The sequence below is a fragment of the Pygocentrus nattereri genome, chromosome 23 (genome assembly GCF_015220715.1).
Source record: "Pygocentrus nattereri isolate fPygNat1 chromosome 23, fPygNat1.pri, whole genome shotgun sequence".
Lineage (NCBI taxonomy): Eukaryota > Metazoa > Chordata > Actinopteri > Characiformes > Serrasalmidae > Pygocentrus > Pygocentrus nattereri.
In genome coordinates, this window is record NC_051233.1 from 171,182 (window position 1) to 186,565 (window position 15,384).

Consider the following 15,384-nt stretch of genomic DNA (forward strand, 5'->3'; position numbering starts at 1 on the left):
ATTATTCCAGATTTTCCACTGTTTTCCATCATCAACATTCCATATAAGCTCAGAAGACTCGTGTAGGTTCTCTGGTGGTTCTGGATGGGAAATAAAGTGTCTATATTTGTAATATTAATATTAAGGCATGAAGGAAGTGTGAGTTTATTGATGTATATATGTCTATAAATATGCTGTGTAAAAGTCCATCTCAGTAAATAATCTGTAAAACTATTTAACTATTTAAATAAAAACATTATAATCAATACAAATAAACAGAAGACTGTGATTGTCCTGAGTGAGTTACTGCAGTATTTATAGTAACCATCCAACACCTCCTTTACCCACTGACCACCAGGACTGACCCAAACTCCCTGGTTAAACACTGTAATAACTTCTTTATTCATTCAGTCCATTAATAAACACTTCATTAACTCATTTACACTTTCATTAATATTCATGTTTAAACACTGTGTGTGTGTGTTTGAGTGTGTGTGTGTTTGTGTGTGAGTGTGTGTGTGTTTTTTTGTGTGTGTGCGTGTGTGTGTGTGTTTGAGTGCGTGTGTGTGTTTGAGTGTGTGTGTGTGTGTGTGTGTGTGTGTGTGTGTGTGTGTGTGTGTGTGTGTGTGTGGGTATACACCAAGCATCTGATTCTGATTCACATTTTTATCTTGAATCTGATTCTGAACCATGATGTGGTTCTGTGTAGAACAGAAAATGGTTCTTTCACTCGTAAGAACAGCAGAACCTTTCGGTGCTAAGCCATTTTAAAAGGTTTCTTTTCTAATTTCTAAAGAACCTTGTAGAACCTTCTTTTAGAAGTGCAGAGTTTCTCAGCTCTCTCACCTCTTATTATATCTGAGTCACTCTGTTCTCTGAATAATGATCTTCAGGATAACTTCAGGGCTTTAATCTGTGCAGTTCCTCTGACGTCCACACAGTGGCACTGCAGTATTCACTCTCGCTCAAATGTTCAGTTCTGATTAATACTTTTCATTTTTTAATATATACTTCTCCTTAGTGGTGCTTAAAGCTGCTGAAGTGATAAAGTGGTACAATAATTAATAATTGTTATTTGTATGTTAATTAAAAGCAGATATTAAACAAATTTTATTTACAGATAAAGACAAAATATGAAAAAATCCACCTTATTATAAAATGTCCTAAAATACAATTGAATATGTTCAGAGAACTGGATTTTTATTCAAATGTAGCAAATTAGTTCTTCTTACTAAATTCTAGATTTTAATTTGAAATCAATCATCAGACCTTATCAATAAAAATCACTTTTTAATTTGAAACATCTACAAATTCATAAAAAAGTTTACTAAAAACAAAGATCCTCCATCAGATCCTCCAGCAATCATCTCCGTTCATGATGATGATGATGATGGAGCGCTGAGGCTCACTGGACTCTAACACAGTGATAAACCGTCCACTCTGGTCAGTCACAGCCATTAAACAGGCATATCAGCTCCTTACGGTCCTCCAGTTCCTCAGTGGAACATCAGAACATCAGCTCTGCTCTTCATCCTCATCCTCATTGTCTCTGAGCTCAGTCAGTGGTGAGAGTTTAACTGTCTCTAGTGACGGACGCTGAACTCACACGTAAGCATTGCGTCCGTACTGGCTGCACTGGGATTGGGACGCTGTGGGGGGAGTGAACACTGCTCCTCTGGGAGTGTGATGATGAAGATACAGACTGGAGGAGGAGAACCAAGACAGAACGAGAGTTTAGAGCACTAATGATTATTCAGTGAATTAACAGAAGTGGAAGGTCTAGCATATACAGTGTCCCACTGACTGCAGATAGAGTCACTCTGCTGAGTCCAGGTTTAGCCCTGAAGCTACAAGGCTAATGTTACTAACACTAGAAGTCAATAGTCACCCAAAAATCCTATTTAAAACATCCCCAAACGTCTCTCAGCCTCACTGAGGTGGAGACTGTGGACGTGGTTTCGGACACAGTGTGACTCACTGTTAGAGATAAACGGGCACTAAGCTTCACTGAGCAGGTGTCGGTCTTCCCTGCAGCACTGACTGCCTGTCACACAGTTCACAGTTCACAGTTCACAGTACTTTATTAGTCCCCAGAGGGCAATTCATTTGCAGCCTTCTCGTCCACACACACACAACTATACATATATACACATATACACATATACACACAAACACAATATAACTATCATTTAAAAACACTATTATCCACATTTAACAGCTTGATAGCAGAAGGAATAAAAGATTTGGAATAGCGATTTGTTCTACTGAAGGGCGTAATATAACGCCGACCTGACGGCATTACCGTAAATTCACTGGACAAAACATGATCACCCTGAGTGATGATTCCTTTTGCTTTCTGAGCTACTCGTTTCTCCCACAGGGAGACCAGGTCTCTCTGTCGAACTCCAATTATCTTTGAACAAATTTTTACAATGCCTTTCAGGCTATTCTTGTCCCTCACCGACAGCCCATTAAACCAACAAATAAACGAAAAGGTTAAGACACTTTCAATAAAAGCCTGGTAGAAACTACACAACACTGAATGACAAACATGAAAGGAATTCAGTTTACACAATAAATGAGCTCTTTGTTGACCCTTCTTAACAGCCAGCTCTGTATTCACATCTAATTTAAGTTGAGAATCGAATACTGTCCCCAGGTACTTATATGTGTCCACAATTTGTACCTCTTTTCCATGTATGACACTAGCTTTTGGTTCCTTTTTGTTTGGCCTAAAATCAATTATTAATTCCTTAGTTTTTGACACATTAAGGTCAAGAAAGTGCTCATCACACCACGTAACAACAGCTGGAAGAGCACAACCATGATCTGACCCTGAGCCCTGAAGAAGAGACAATAATACAGTGTCATCAGAAAATTTTACAAGACAGCTGCCCTCTCTAAAACTGCTGCAGCTGTCTGAGTACATGATAAAAAGCAAGGGAGAAAGGACACAACCCTGAGGTGCGCCTGTGTTCGAGACCATAGTACTAGACATACAGCCATTCACCCAAACTTGCTGAATTCTATCAGTCAAAAAATCTAAAAGCAACGCCAGCAACTGATCAGGCAGAACAAAATAAGAAGCCAACCGCTCAATCAAAATGTGAGGCTGCATCTTATTAAAAGCCGAGGAAAAATCAGCAAATAAAAGTCTCACATGAGAGTGAGGTCTCTCAAGGTGCTTATACACCCTATCAAGAATAAAAAGTTTTGCATCTTCTACACCTTTACCAGCTTGATAAGCAAACTGCAAGGGATCTAATTTGTTACCAATGAAAGAGACAATTATATTTTTTTAAATCTTTTCAAAATTTTTCATGACCAGGGATGTGAGTGCAACTGGTCTAAACTCACTTAATTCCCTAGCATTTCTTAGTTTTGGAATAGGAATTATTGTGGATGTTTTCCAAATTGAAGGTATCTGACCACAATTAATACACAACTGGAAGAGTCTTGTGAAAATCTCACTGAGCTGGTCAGCACAATGACGCAATGTGTGCCCACAAATGGCATCAGGACCGGCAGCTTTGCTCATATTCACCCTCCTAAACAAATCTGCTACACATTCCTGAGTTATCACCATCTCATCCAGAGGTACAAGGGACCCCAAGGACCCTCTAAGCTTAGACACGTTCTCGGAAAACTCAGACCTTTCAAAACGCAAAAAAACATATTAAAATCATTTGGTAATTCAGACTCAACCACTCCGTTAATCCTAATAGACTGTCGTATCTCGTTTACTCCTTGATTAACAGAGGCCATTTTTTTGATACCTTGCCAGGCTTCTCTTAAATTACCCCTGTTATACTGCCTTTCAATCTTTTCCCTATATTTCATTTTTGCCTTCCTAATTTCGTTTCGTACCTCTCTGGAGATAAGCTTTTTCTCCAGAGCATTTCCAATAAAAAAAATCTTTTTCTTTTTATTGAGTATTGTTTTGAGCTCTTTCGTTACCCAAGGTTTATTATTTGGATAAATAACAACCTTTTTAGTTGGAATAGTAGTGTCAGCACAAAATGTAATGTAAGATGAAACCATGTCAGCTAGTTCATTAATATCATCACAAGCATCATAAAAACACTGCCAATCCGTACAGTCAAAACATGCTTGGAGAGAGGAAATACTGTCTTCTGACCAAATCTTTACTATTCTCTCCTTACGCTCAAGGCGTCTGAAGGAAGTTTTATACATGGGCATCAAATACACCCTATTGTGAAAGGATGCCCCAAAAGCAGGCATCGACAAAGATTTATAAGCACCAGTCAGAGAACCATAACAAAGATCGATCATGGAGTTTCTTCGTGTAGTAGTACAACTCACATATTGATCATACATCCTAAGAGTTTTGTCCAATTTACAATGATTAAAATCACCAAGAATAAACTTGGGGGCATCCGGACAAATTAAGTCCACCCTATGCGTTACATCGGCAATCAACTGAGCAGCTACCGATGCATTTGCTCGCGGGTGTATATACACTAATGTGAAAAATATCTGCTGAAACTCACGAGGCAAATAATGAGGGTGGAGTGAAATTGTCAGCAGTTCAATGTCTGGCGTACACATCCTCTCCCGAACCACCACTGTGTTACAGTACCTCTGGTTAACATAAAAGCACACACCTCCCCCGCGGTGCTTGTTAGTTATCTCAGGAGACCGGTCCAGTCGAAGTGGGCTACTAAACCCACTTATCAACAGTTCCTCGTCCCGGTCCGATTCACTAAGCCATGTTTCAGTAAAGGCCAGAAGACATGCCTCCCTCCCTTCATATCTGAGTTTCACCCACGCTTCCAATTCATCCATCTTGTTTCGGATAGACTGCATGTTGGAAAGAAGGACTGTTGGCAGTGCAGGAAGCTTGCGACGGTCACCGAGTCCCATACTTCTAAGTCTACGGCGTATTCCACCTCTTCTCCCTCTCTTCCGACAATTCTTCTTAAAAACCGATCTACAAAGCTCCACAGGAATACTAGCAGGCACAACGCCATTGGTTGAAGCTTGTAAAGACAGGAGAAGCTCGCGGGTAAAAATAGTAGTGTCCATAGTAGTACGGCGATGTTGGCCCACACCATGGGCAGTTTCCCAACTAAAACAACAAAACCAACAAGGACTCAAAAACATCCATACAAATAAGAAAAACACAACAGACATTGCTACGTCCGTGTCAATATGTGCCATCACGCAAAAACACACAAAGAAAAATAAATAAATAAACGAATAAAAAACACATATGACGAGCCGCTGCTCGAGTCGCACACTAGGAAGCGCCCCGGAAGTAGGTGAGTTGGTGAGTTGGAAGCAGGTGTCGGTCTTCCTTTCAGGACCGACTGCCGTCACACAGGTGTCGGTCTTCCTTGCAGCATCGACTGCCTGTCACACAGGTGTTGGTCTTCCCTGCAGCACTGACTGCCTGTCACATAGGTGTCAGTCTTCCTTGCAGGACCGACTGCCTGTCACACAGGTGCCGGTCTTCCCTGCAGCACCGACTGGCCGTCACGCAGGTGTTGGTCTTCTCTGCAGGACCAACTGCCCGTCATGCAGGTGCCGGTCTTCCCTGCAGCACCGACTGTCCGTCACGCAGGTCTTGGTCTTCCCTGTAGGGCCGACTGTCTGTCATGCAGGTGTCGGTCTTCCCTGCAGGACCGACTGCCTGTCACGCAGGTGTCGGTCTTCCCTGCAGGATTGACTGTCCATCACGCAGGTGTTGGTCTTCTCTGCAGGACCAACTGCCTGTCACGCAGGTGTCGGTCTTCCCTGCAGGACTGACTGCCTGTCAAGCAGGTGTCGGTCTTCCCTGCAGGATTGACTGTCCGTCACTCAGGTGTCGGTCTTCCCTGCAGGACCGACTGCCTGTCACGCAGGTGTCGGTCTTCCCTGCAGGATTGACTGTCCGTCACGCAGGTGTTGGTCTTCTCTGCAGGACCAACTGCCTGTCACGCAGGTGTCGGTCTTCCCTGCAGGACTGACTGCCTGTCAAGCAGGTGTCGCTCTTCCCTGCAAGATTGACTGTCCGTCACTCAGGTGTCGGTCTTCCCTGCAGGACCGACTGCCTGTCACGCAGGTGTCGGTCTTCCCTGCAGGATTGACTGTCCGTCACGCAGGTGTTGGTCTTCTCTGCAGGACCAACTGCCTGTCACGCAGGTGTCGGTCTTCCCTGCAGGACTGACTGCCTGTCAAGCAGGTGTCGCTCTTCCCTGCAGGACCGACTGCCTGTCACGCAGGTGTTGGTCTTCCCTGCAGGACCGACTGTCCATCACGCAGGTGTCGGTCTTCCCTGCAGAACCGACTGTCCGTCACACAGGTGTCGGTCTTCCCTGGAGGACCGACTGTCCGTCACGCAGGTGTCGGTCTTCCCTGGAGGACCGACTGTCCGTCACGCAGGTGTGGACATGGCAGATTCTGTTCAGCCTCTGAAAAGAAGGTTGATGTTTAAACATGGTTGGCATTCATGTAGGTGTGCTATGCTAACTGAACACTCCCTCTCATGCTTAAACACACACACACACACACACACAAAAACAAACAGACTAAGAAACGACTGTAACGGAAAGTAAAAGGCGGAAAAAAACATAGACGCTGATACGATCAACAGAACAGCCGTCCTGACCGCCTCACACCAACCGATCGCCATGACGTCAGCACGACGCAACTCCAGCAAGACAAGGATTTTATTCCGACGTTGGAAATTTGTCTGTGACAGTGAAATGGCTCGAGGGGTCGTCTGTAATGAGGCTGACATTAGTGAGACTCTGCAGGGAGTCAGAATTCAGAATTCAGCGCAACACCTGATAGTCTGCAGCGTTCAGCTCCGTGGAGATGTTTAGCTCAGAGCACAGACCACCTCACGACCCCTGAGCTCTGTATCACTGCGCCACAGAAAACCTGCCGTTAACGAATAATCCCTGACTCTGATGCTGCTCTCATGGAGCACTGAATGAAGCAGGAACCCGGTTCTGTTTACACTGAGGCGCATGCTTTCTTAACTAGAACTAGGCTGGGCAGCTATCTAACAGGCTAAACAGCGTGTCATTCCCGTTGTGCCTAACAACACCCTGACCTCGTGACCACACTGCAGCAATGGCCGCTCACAGCTTTAATGAGGTGATGTTAGCGGAGCGACGAACTCACACTTTCTCCTCTTTACTCTTCACTTTGCAGGAACACAGCAAACAGCAGCCTCCAATCAGGGCCAGCGTACCTGAACTCCAGCCAATGTACAGCCCCTCCCCGATCTCATACCTGCACACAGCACCACACGGAGAAACGCACAGTCCGAATGTGTTTATCAAATATACTTTTGCAATGTATAAAAATGACCAAACATGTTTACGTTCATTTATTTTTGTCTGATACATATAAAATAAAATAAATGTATTTCAAAATATATTTGGTTAATATGGATATTCTGAAATACATTCAGGATATTCTGAAATACATTTTAGTGTTTGAATGAGAGAAACACTGACTTGGTTCCGTCATAGAGGGGATCATAGAACTCCCGAGTGATGTTGGACGCATACCATGAAACAGCGATCATAGTGCACAGACCTGCAAACAAAAACATAAGACGTAAACTTCCATTTCACATTTTTAATTCCACTTTAATTCCTAGCACTTTAGAAACAAGGCCCTCAGTCTCCTTCTGACCTTCACAGATCCCCTCACACACGACTCTTTCAGTGGCTACTCCGGTCATGCACTCCTGACATTTCTGAGCTTTGGCTCCGCGTAAATGTCAATGACACCTGCAGAGAGAAATCTAATAACCCCCAGCCCAGCAGGGGGTGCTCTTACTCTGCAGAATGAAGAAGACTCCTCCAACTGCAGCAATTCTTCCCTTCAGGACATAATTCTCTCCTCCTATCTTGGAGCACTGCATTCCCACCAGCGTGGAGATCAGCCCAAACATCCCCATCACGATAGACGCGATCATGAGCGCTCGGCAGGCCTGGATATAACCTGGAATACAAACAGGGATCATTTTATCACACAAAGACAGTTTAATCAAACCTGCAACAGAAAAGGCTTTCGGTTTAGCTAAACTTTAAATAGAACAATATGTACTTAGATCAACTTTCAACAGAATAAGAGGGACAGTGGGTAGTTTACCAAAGTGACAATAGACAAAATGGGCAGTTTACCAAAGTGACAATAGACAAAATGGGCAGTTTACCAAAGTGACAATAGACAAAATGGGCAGTTTACCAAAGTGACAATAGACAAAATGGGCAGTTTACCAAAGTGACAATAGACTAAATGGGCAGTTTACCAAAGTGACAATAGACAAAATGGGCAGTTTACCAAAGTGACAATAGACAAAATGGGCAGTTTACCAAAGTGACAATAGACAAAATGGGCAGTTTACCAAAGTGACAATAGATCAAAATGGGCAGTTTACCAAAGTGTCAATAGACAAAAGGGGCAGTTTACCAAAGTGACAATAGACAAAATGGGCAGTTTACCAAAGTGACAATAGACAAAATGGGCAGTTTACCAAAGTGACAATAGACAAAATGGGCAGTTTACCAAAGTGACAATAGACAAAATGGGCAGTTTACCAAAGTGACAATAGACAAAATAGGCAGTTTACCAAAGTGACAATAGACAAAATGGGCAGTTTACCAAAGTGACAATAGACTAAATGGGCAGTTTACCAAAGTGACAATAGACAAAATGGGCAGTTTACCAAAGTGACAATAGACAAAATGGGCAGTTTAACAAAGTGACAATAGACAAAATGGGCAGTTTACCAAAGTGACAATAGACAAAATGGGCAGTTTACCAAAGTGTCAATAGACAAAATGGGCAGTTTACCAAAGTGACAATAGACAAAATGGGCAGTTTACCAAAGTGACAATAGACAAAATGGGCAGTTTACCAAAGTGACAATAGACAAAATGGGCAGTTTACCAAAGTGTCTATAGACAAAATGGGCAGTTTACCAAAGTGACAATAGACAAAATGGTCAGTTTACCAAAGTGACAATAGACAAAATGGACATTTTACCAAAGTGACAATAGACAAAATGGGCAGTTTACCAAAGTGACAATAGACAAAATGGGCAGTTTACCAAAGTGACAATAGACAAAATGGGCAGTTTACCAAAGTGACAATAGACAAAATGGGCAGTTTACCAAAGTGTCTATAGACAAAATGGGCAGTTTACCAAAGTGACAATAGATCAAATGGGTAGTTTACCAAAGTGACAATAGACAAAATGGGCAGTTTACCAAAGTGACAATAGACAAAATGGGCAGTTTACCAAAGTGACAATAGATCAAATGGGCAGTTTACCAAAGTGACAATAGACAAAATGGGCAGTTTACCAAAGTGACAATAGACAAAATGGGCAGTTTACCAAAGTGACAATAGACAAAAGGGGCAGTTTACCAAAGTGACAATAGACAAAATGGACAGTTTACCAAAGTGACAATAGACAAAATGGGCAGTTTACCAAAGTGTCAATAGACAAAATGGGCAGTTTACCAAAGTGTCAATAGACAAAATGGGCAGTTTAACAAAGTGACAATAGACAAAATGGGCAGTTTACCAAAGTGACAATAGACAAAATGGGCAGTTTACCAAAGTGACAATAGACAAAATGGGCAGTTTACCAAAGTGACAATAGACAAAATGGGCAGTTTACCAAAGTGACAATAGACAAAATGGGCAGTTTACCAAAGTTTCAACAGAAAAGGTTGATAGTTTTGCGAAGATTTTGGAAAAAAAACATTAAACGTTTAAGAAAACATTTAAAATAACAACATGGACAGTTTCATTGCTCAACAGAGAGCATGACAGAAATGTTTACAGTTTCCTGACCACAGCATGTTGTTGGACTGTGATGTCCAGACCTGCCCAGCTGATCTACTGAGACACTTCCCTTAAAGACGAGAGCAATTTTGGGACCATAAAATGACCTGTAATAAATCTGACTGTTCATAAAAGTGCTGCATGTGTCTGAAAGAGAAGTGTGTTGAGTAATCTGACCACGCTAAACAACAGTAAATCACTGTGGTGACAGAATAGCAACAACAGCAGAAACAATCGCTCTTTTAGCAGACCGAGAGTGACCAATGGTCTGAACAATGGTGAACTACACTACTGAGGACAAATTTAACACTTTAAATCTATGGTCTAATTAATAACCTATCCAGGGTAATTCGTAACTACAAGCCAAATTAATAACATTAATGCCAATAATAACCGAGCCGGAGTTAGCGCTAAGCCTTATTAATGATGCTAACCCTAATCAGTGACCCAGCCCTGTGTCCTCTGCATGCCACATACCGGACAGTGCGAGCAGGGATGGAAACTCTCTGCAGTTGTGGACTCCAGTGGAATCTGTGGCGCAGGACATCCACAGGTTTTCGTAGATGGTGGAAGTGGTGATCACACTGCCATCCACAGTGGACACTCTCCAGTAGCGGTTGGGCAGAGAAACTCCCAAAAGGACCCATCCTAGGAAGCCCAGAACCAGAGCCAGGACCTCTAGAACCAGCTGCACTGAACCCATCACCTCCACACTGTTCAACGCTCAGCCTCAAACTGCAGCTTTAAACTGCACTAAGAAACATCAGCTCTGCAGCAGCTTCAGCTCCAAAACTCTCCTCCAGTTTGAGTCCTTCACGCTTTCCCCCCAAACGAGCGTGAAACGGGGGCAGTGTGAAAGCCCAGTGAGGTTCTGACCACAGCCTGCTAATGTGGGGGGCGTCTTTGAAATTCTGTGATTAATGTCCCCCAAACCGGCACCCTGCCCTCCACTTTAGACCAGTCTGCTGGACAGCTTTATAAACCCCGGAGTGTTTAGTCAGAGCGTTTGATCAGTGTGTTTAATCAGAAACGTCACTGTGTTTTCAGTGTGAAAACGTTTTGCCAAAAGTGTTTCCTCTTTTAGTGCCAACTGACTGAATTCTTTGAATTCTCTGAATTGTTCTTCTGAACTGCTTATCTGAATCAAACTTGACAAACTCAGACTTAATTTCCCAGCAGGGCTGAAAGTCCAGCTACAGGACAGCAGGACAAAACACACATGAACAGAAATCCCACCAATTAATGAGCAGCCTGAACAAAGTAGAACGAACGAAATCATGTATAAACAATATAAAATGAATGAAGTCATTCTAAAGAGCTGTGAAGCAGCCGATCACATGATCAACAGCGGGACTGAAGATCTACATTCCTTCCCTGTTTCACCGATGTCCTGGTTCTGGAGTGGCCACTGTCGGACTGAAGTGAGCACAGGTTGATGCTGTGGTCACCTGGTCTGTGGGAACTGATTCTGAGACAGGACCCTGTCTAAATGAGCCTTTTTGAATTAACTGTGCATATTTGTTTATGTCTGTTCATCTGTTGGTTTGTCTGGTTTTGTACTGAAAATACTTTCACCAGAAAAGCGGCATAAAGGTGACGTGAATGGAGACATTATGTAAAAACGTGACCTGTGTTTCATTTGAATTTTGTTCATGATTGACATCAAAGCATAACAAGATAATAGACATGCATAATGGCACATTAAACCGCTGATGTTCACTCTGATTTCTCTGCTCTCACCTTCTGGACCAAATGTATGCAAATGAGTTCAGTGGCATCCAATCAGATCTGTATTTACAGTGCGAGGCATCATTACTCTATTTATTAGGTTAAAACCAATATTAGGTTGTTTTTGGCTCAGAAATGTCCCACAGCTCTACACACGCTTTTCCTCTTAACATCTTGGCCTGTTTGCGCCCTCAAAGCAGCCAGCAGGGGGCGAGAGAAGCAATTTGGCTCACTTAATGTAAGCAGTGCAGCTACTGCAAGCTTTAATACATTAATAAAATACGAACTGCTCTCTAAAACAAGCAGATATAGATCTTTACTACGTTCAAATTCATTTGTGCTGAGATTTTAAGCAGCAAATTCAGGCATGGCATAGACTATTTATAACTCCCTGAGTGCTCGGACCCGTGACCTCACGGCTCAGACCTGGACTGGGCTGATCACTTGCTGCAAACCAATTTCAACAGTCATTTGATGCACTTATATTGAACAAACAACAGCAGAATGACGAGCAGATTCAGGTTCTCTGTTCCTCAGCAGTTCTAAAGGTTTCACCCCTTAATACCTCAGGCTTATTTCACACTGAAGCTTATTATTCTGTAACTACAGGGACTTCAGTGCAAACTGAGTGAGCGAGATTATAGACATGTGTAATAAACTGCTTTCTGGACATTTAACGGGTTGAAGTGTTTTTATTTTAAAAAACATTCCTGCCAATCAGCAGCCAATCAGATCATCTCACCAGCCTTCTGATAATAATCACTTCACTGGGTCATGTTTTATCATGTTTTATCATGTTTTATCGGTGAAGGTAAAAAAACATTCGGCAAAGAGGTTTCATTTCTTGTAGTAACTGGTGGTGAGGAATAAACCTGGCAGCTGATCTTCAGCTTCAGAGTAAAAGTCTGGATCAGTTTGTGGTAGAGGTTAGGAAATGAGCTCTGAGAGTTTAAACATAATATCAGTGTGCAGAAAGTCACATGGCTTTTATAGGACGTGTGTCTGAGAGGCTGCAGAGATGATTATGTACTGTTTAAGCAAAATCTGAGACATTTCAAAGAAGAAAGTAGAAATTTCAGTGGTTATTAGTTGTATAATGTACAGAATCCATTGGCTTACAGGCCAAGAGACATACTCTTCAAATAAAGTATTCCAGAAATCAGAAGGAGAAGAAATTCTAATAAATAAAAGCCTGGACTTGAAGCTCCAGGTAAAGGTGACTGTCTGTTACTTCCCAACAAGCAAAGAACTCAAATGTGTCACTACAGTATTACTGTACACTAAATCAGCTGCACTGGAGAAAAGGCTCATCAGATCAACCTGAAAAATGACTTCATGTGGTAACAAGTAATTTTATTCAACCTAAATAAATACTTTAAATGAAGGATTTGAATTAAACTTGTTCATTTTTTTCCGGTTGATCAGACGGTCAGTTTTACAGTGTTCCAGGGCTCCTGGACACTCACTCAGTGGTGTTCTCACCTGGCAGCGCCAGTAAACTCTGGAAGTACCAGCAGTTATAAACTCCTGTGGAATCCTCGGCACAGGTCATCCACAGGTTCTCGAAGATTCTGGAGGTGATGATGACATTGTCGAAGTCGGACGACTCCTTCCAGGTGCTGATGTGCAGAGTAACTAATGCGAACAGACAGCCCAGAAAACCCAAAACCAGCCCAACCACCTGCAGAACATCCTTCATCCTCCCTTCTGCTGCACCGACATGCATCCACGACTCGGACCCTTCAGCTCAGCTCTGCTCTCAGGCCTCCATCCAGACCCCTGCACAGCGTTGCAGGAGAAAAGCAGAAGTGTTCCTTGGCATGTTTAGAGGGATCTGTCCTGCTGACGCATGGAGAGCGCTAGGAGAACCCTGCACCTGCAAAAACACCACACACCTGCGAGGAGAACACACACTCACTCATCCGGCGCAGTGAGAACACACAGAGGACCAAACAGATAAAAAGAGTAAATTCAATGAATGATTAATAAAGGTCAGGATACACCGACGGTCCAACAGGTTCAACATCGGCTTTTCTGTCAATCTTTAACATGAACATCATTCAGCTGGGGTGGGGGAGGTGGGGTGTGTGGGGGGGGGGCGGCAAATGTGTAGAAGGGTTGGTGGAAAAGAAAGCTTCATTGCTGCCATCTGGTGGAACTGAGAGGGTGGTCCAAGCCACAGACCAACTCTACAAAGAAAGTTTTTTCCTTCTTATTTAGTTTTTATGCTTCGTTCTCGGGATAAAGGGGGACACATTACTTCGCATTCCAATCTGTCCATTTCCTGTAGTTTTAGTTGTGCATGTCAGTAGTGTGACATGCCTGGTAGGAACAATAAAAGTTCCGGCATTGGAATGTACCGCACTTCCGCGTTTGGCCAGAGAAAGCGGAGCTCAAACTGTTCTGCCTCTGGAGCAGCCAGTCCTGGCAGGCTTGTTGGAAACATAGGCGACATGTTTAAGTGTTTGCGATCACTCAAATTTTAGGCCATTGAGGTTTGGTTAACGGTACATTCAGAGTCAGAAACAGCTCTCCAGCCTGAGCACCACTGGGCAGCGTGTTCATTCGTTGTTTAATGAAAGTAAACGCTACTGGGGAGGATTTGCAGATGGTTGCGATGGCAGTAATGTTGGTATTCGTTAACTCGAAAGGAATGTGCCAGTATTAAGTGGAATTCCTCTTAGTCTTGTTTTTCCCTGTCTTCCTACATCTGTAGAGTCTATATGGTGCTGAAGCTCCTGACTTTGCAGCCCATTCTACCAGTAACGTGCCACTGTATGTTCTCAGTGACTAATCTCAGCTTCTCCAGCTCGTCCAACAATAGGTTTGAGCTGCTTTGGGACTTTGAGATGAATTTTTATTTGGATTACCAACTGTGGGTGTAATTTTGGCCTCTTTATACATATATGTAAAATATACATATATATATATATATATGCACGCTAATAGTAACAGTGCTGCTTTTGCAGTTTTTTCTAACCATTCATGGAATATACACATAAATTGAGGTTGGACATATTATTAAAGTTGGAGATATTATTGAGCTTGGAGATATTGAAGTTGGAGATATTATTGAGGTTCGACATATTTTTGAAGTTGGAGATATTGAGGTTGGAGATATTATTGAGCTTGGAGATATTATTGAAGTTGAAGATATTATTGAGCTTGGAGATATTGAAGTTGGAGATATTATTGAGATTGGAGATATTATTGAAGTTGGAGATATTAGTGAGGTTGGAGATGAAGACTTTTGAAACTTCTTCTGGGCTAAAATGCTGCAAACACCAAATGTGAAGCGTAAAGAAGCTCAAGCTGTAACAGCTTCATTCCTCATGATTCCTCAGTAAACTGTAGGTTCAGAGTAGTTAGTGAAGCTCAAGGGTGATTCACACAGAATCTCACACATTTCTGTAAATTGGATCTTTAGATAAAGTCGAATGACCTTTTTACGCCTGATTGTAAACACAGTGTCTGTTTAAATTAATAATCCAAACATGCATCTAAACTCTGTCCAGCCAATAAAGACTAAAATAATGATAACAATAATGCAGCAGATTCATGTAGCACAGGATCTCCAGGAGCTCCAAAGAACTTCACTGATAATAACAAAGGATTCAAGAACAGAAGTTAATAATGAAAATTAAAAAACTATTGAATTCTACAGATTGACAATAACAAAAAGTCAGTACTTGTTGGTTTTCTTCTTTTCATTAAAATATTAATAGATTTGACAGCTGATGCTACACTGTAAAAATGTCTGTTCAGATCAACCTAAAAAACAAGTAAATTAACTAGTTTTAGTCAAACGTTGAATGAATGATTCTTTTATTCAGTGTATTTTTTATTTGAATAAAACGAGTT

General features: G+C 42.2%; 1 protein-coding gene across 3 annotated transcripts; it reads right to left on the bottom strand.

Moving 5' to 3' along the window:
• Window positions 1-1,118: 1,118 nt before the first annotated feature.
• On the bottom strand, window positions 1,119-15,263 carry LOC108415133 (claudin-15-like). 3 transcript variants are annotated; one of them, XM_017688114.2, is made up of 5 exons: window positions 10,273-11,133; window positions 7,777-7,941; window positions 7,449-7,530; window positions 7,111-7,221; window positions 1,119-1,681 (listed from the first exon to the last, which is right to left on the bottom strand). In XM_017688114.2, the coding sequence occupies exons 1-5, from the start codon at window positions 10,496-10,498 to the stop codon at window positions 1,582-1,584; spliced, it is 684 nt and encodes a 227-aa protein (XP_017543603.1). In that variant the 5' UTR covers window positions 10,499-11,133; the 3' UTR covers window positions 1,119-1,581. The 3 variants fall into 3 exon arrangements, with proteins under 3 accessions (XP_017543603.1, XP_017543601.1, XP_037389351.1); XM_017688112.2 differs by lacking the exon at window positions 10,273-11,133 and adding an exon at window positions 13,006-13,617 and having other exon boundaries at window positions 1,137-1,681; XM_037533454.1 differs by lacking the exons at window positions 1,119-1,681; window positions 10,273-11,133 and adding exons at window positions 6,269-6,392; window positions 13,006-15,263.
• Between the last annotated feature and the right edge of the window lie 121 nt (window positions 15,264-15,384).

What these genes read in the sequence shown, in the direction of transcription:
- LOC108415133 (XM_017688112.2), bottom strand. Translation starts at nt 13,249, where the DNA reads ATGCATGTCGGTGCAGCAGAAGGGAGGATGAAGGATGTTCTGCAGGTG. An exon ending in GAGTTTACTGGCGCTGCCAG is followed by an intron (nt 7,942 to 13,005) that starts GTGAGAACACCA and finishes TTTGTATTCCAG; the next exon opens with GTTATATCCAGGCCTGCCGA. An exon ending in CCCCTCTATGACGGAACCAA is followed by an intron (nt 7,222 to 7,448) that starts GTCAGTGTTTCT and finishes TGCTGTGTGCAG; the next exon opens with GTATGAGATCGGGGAGGGGC.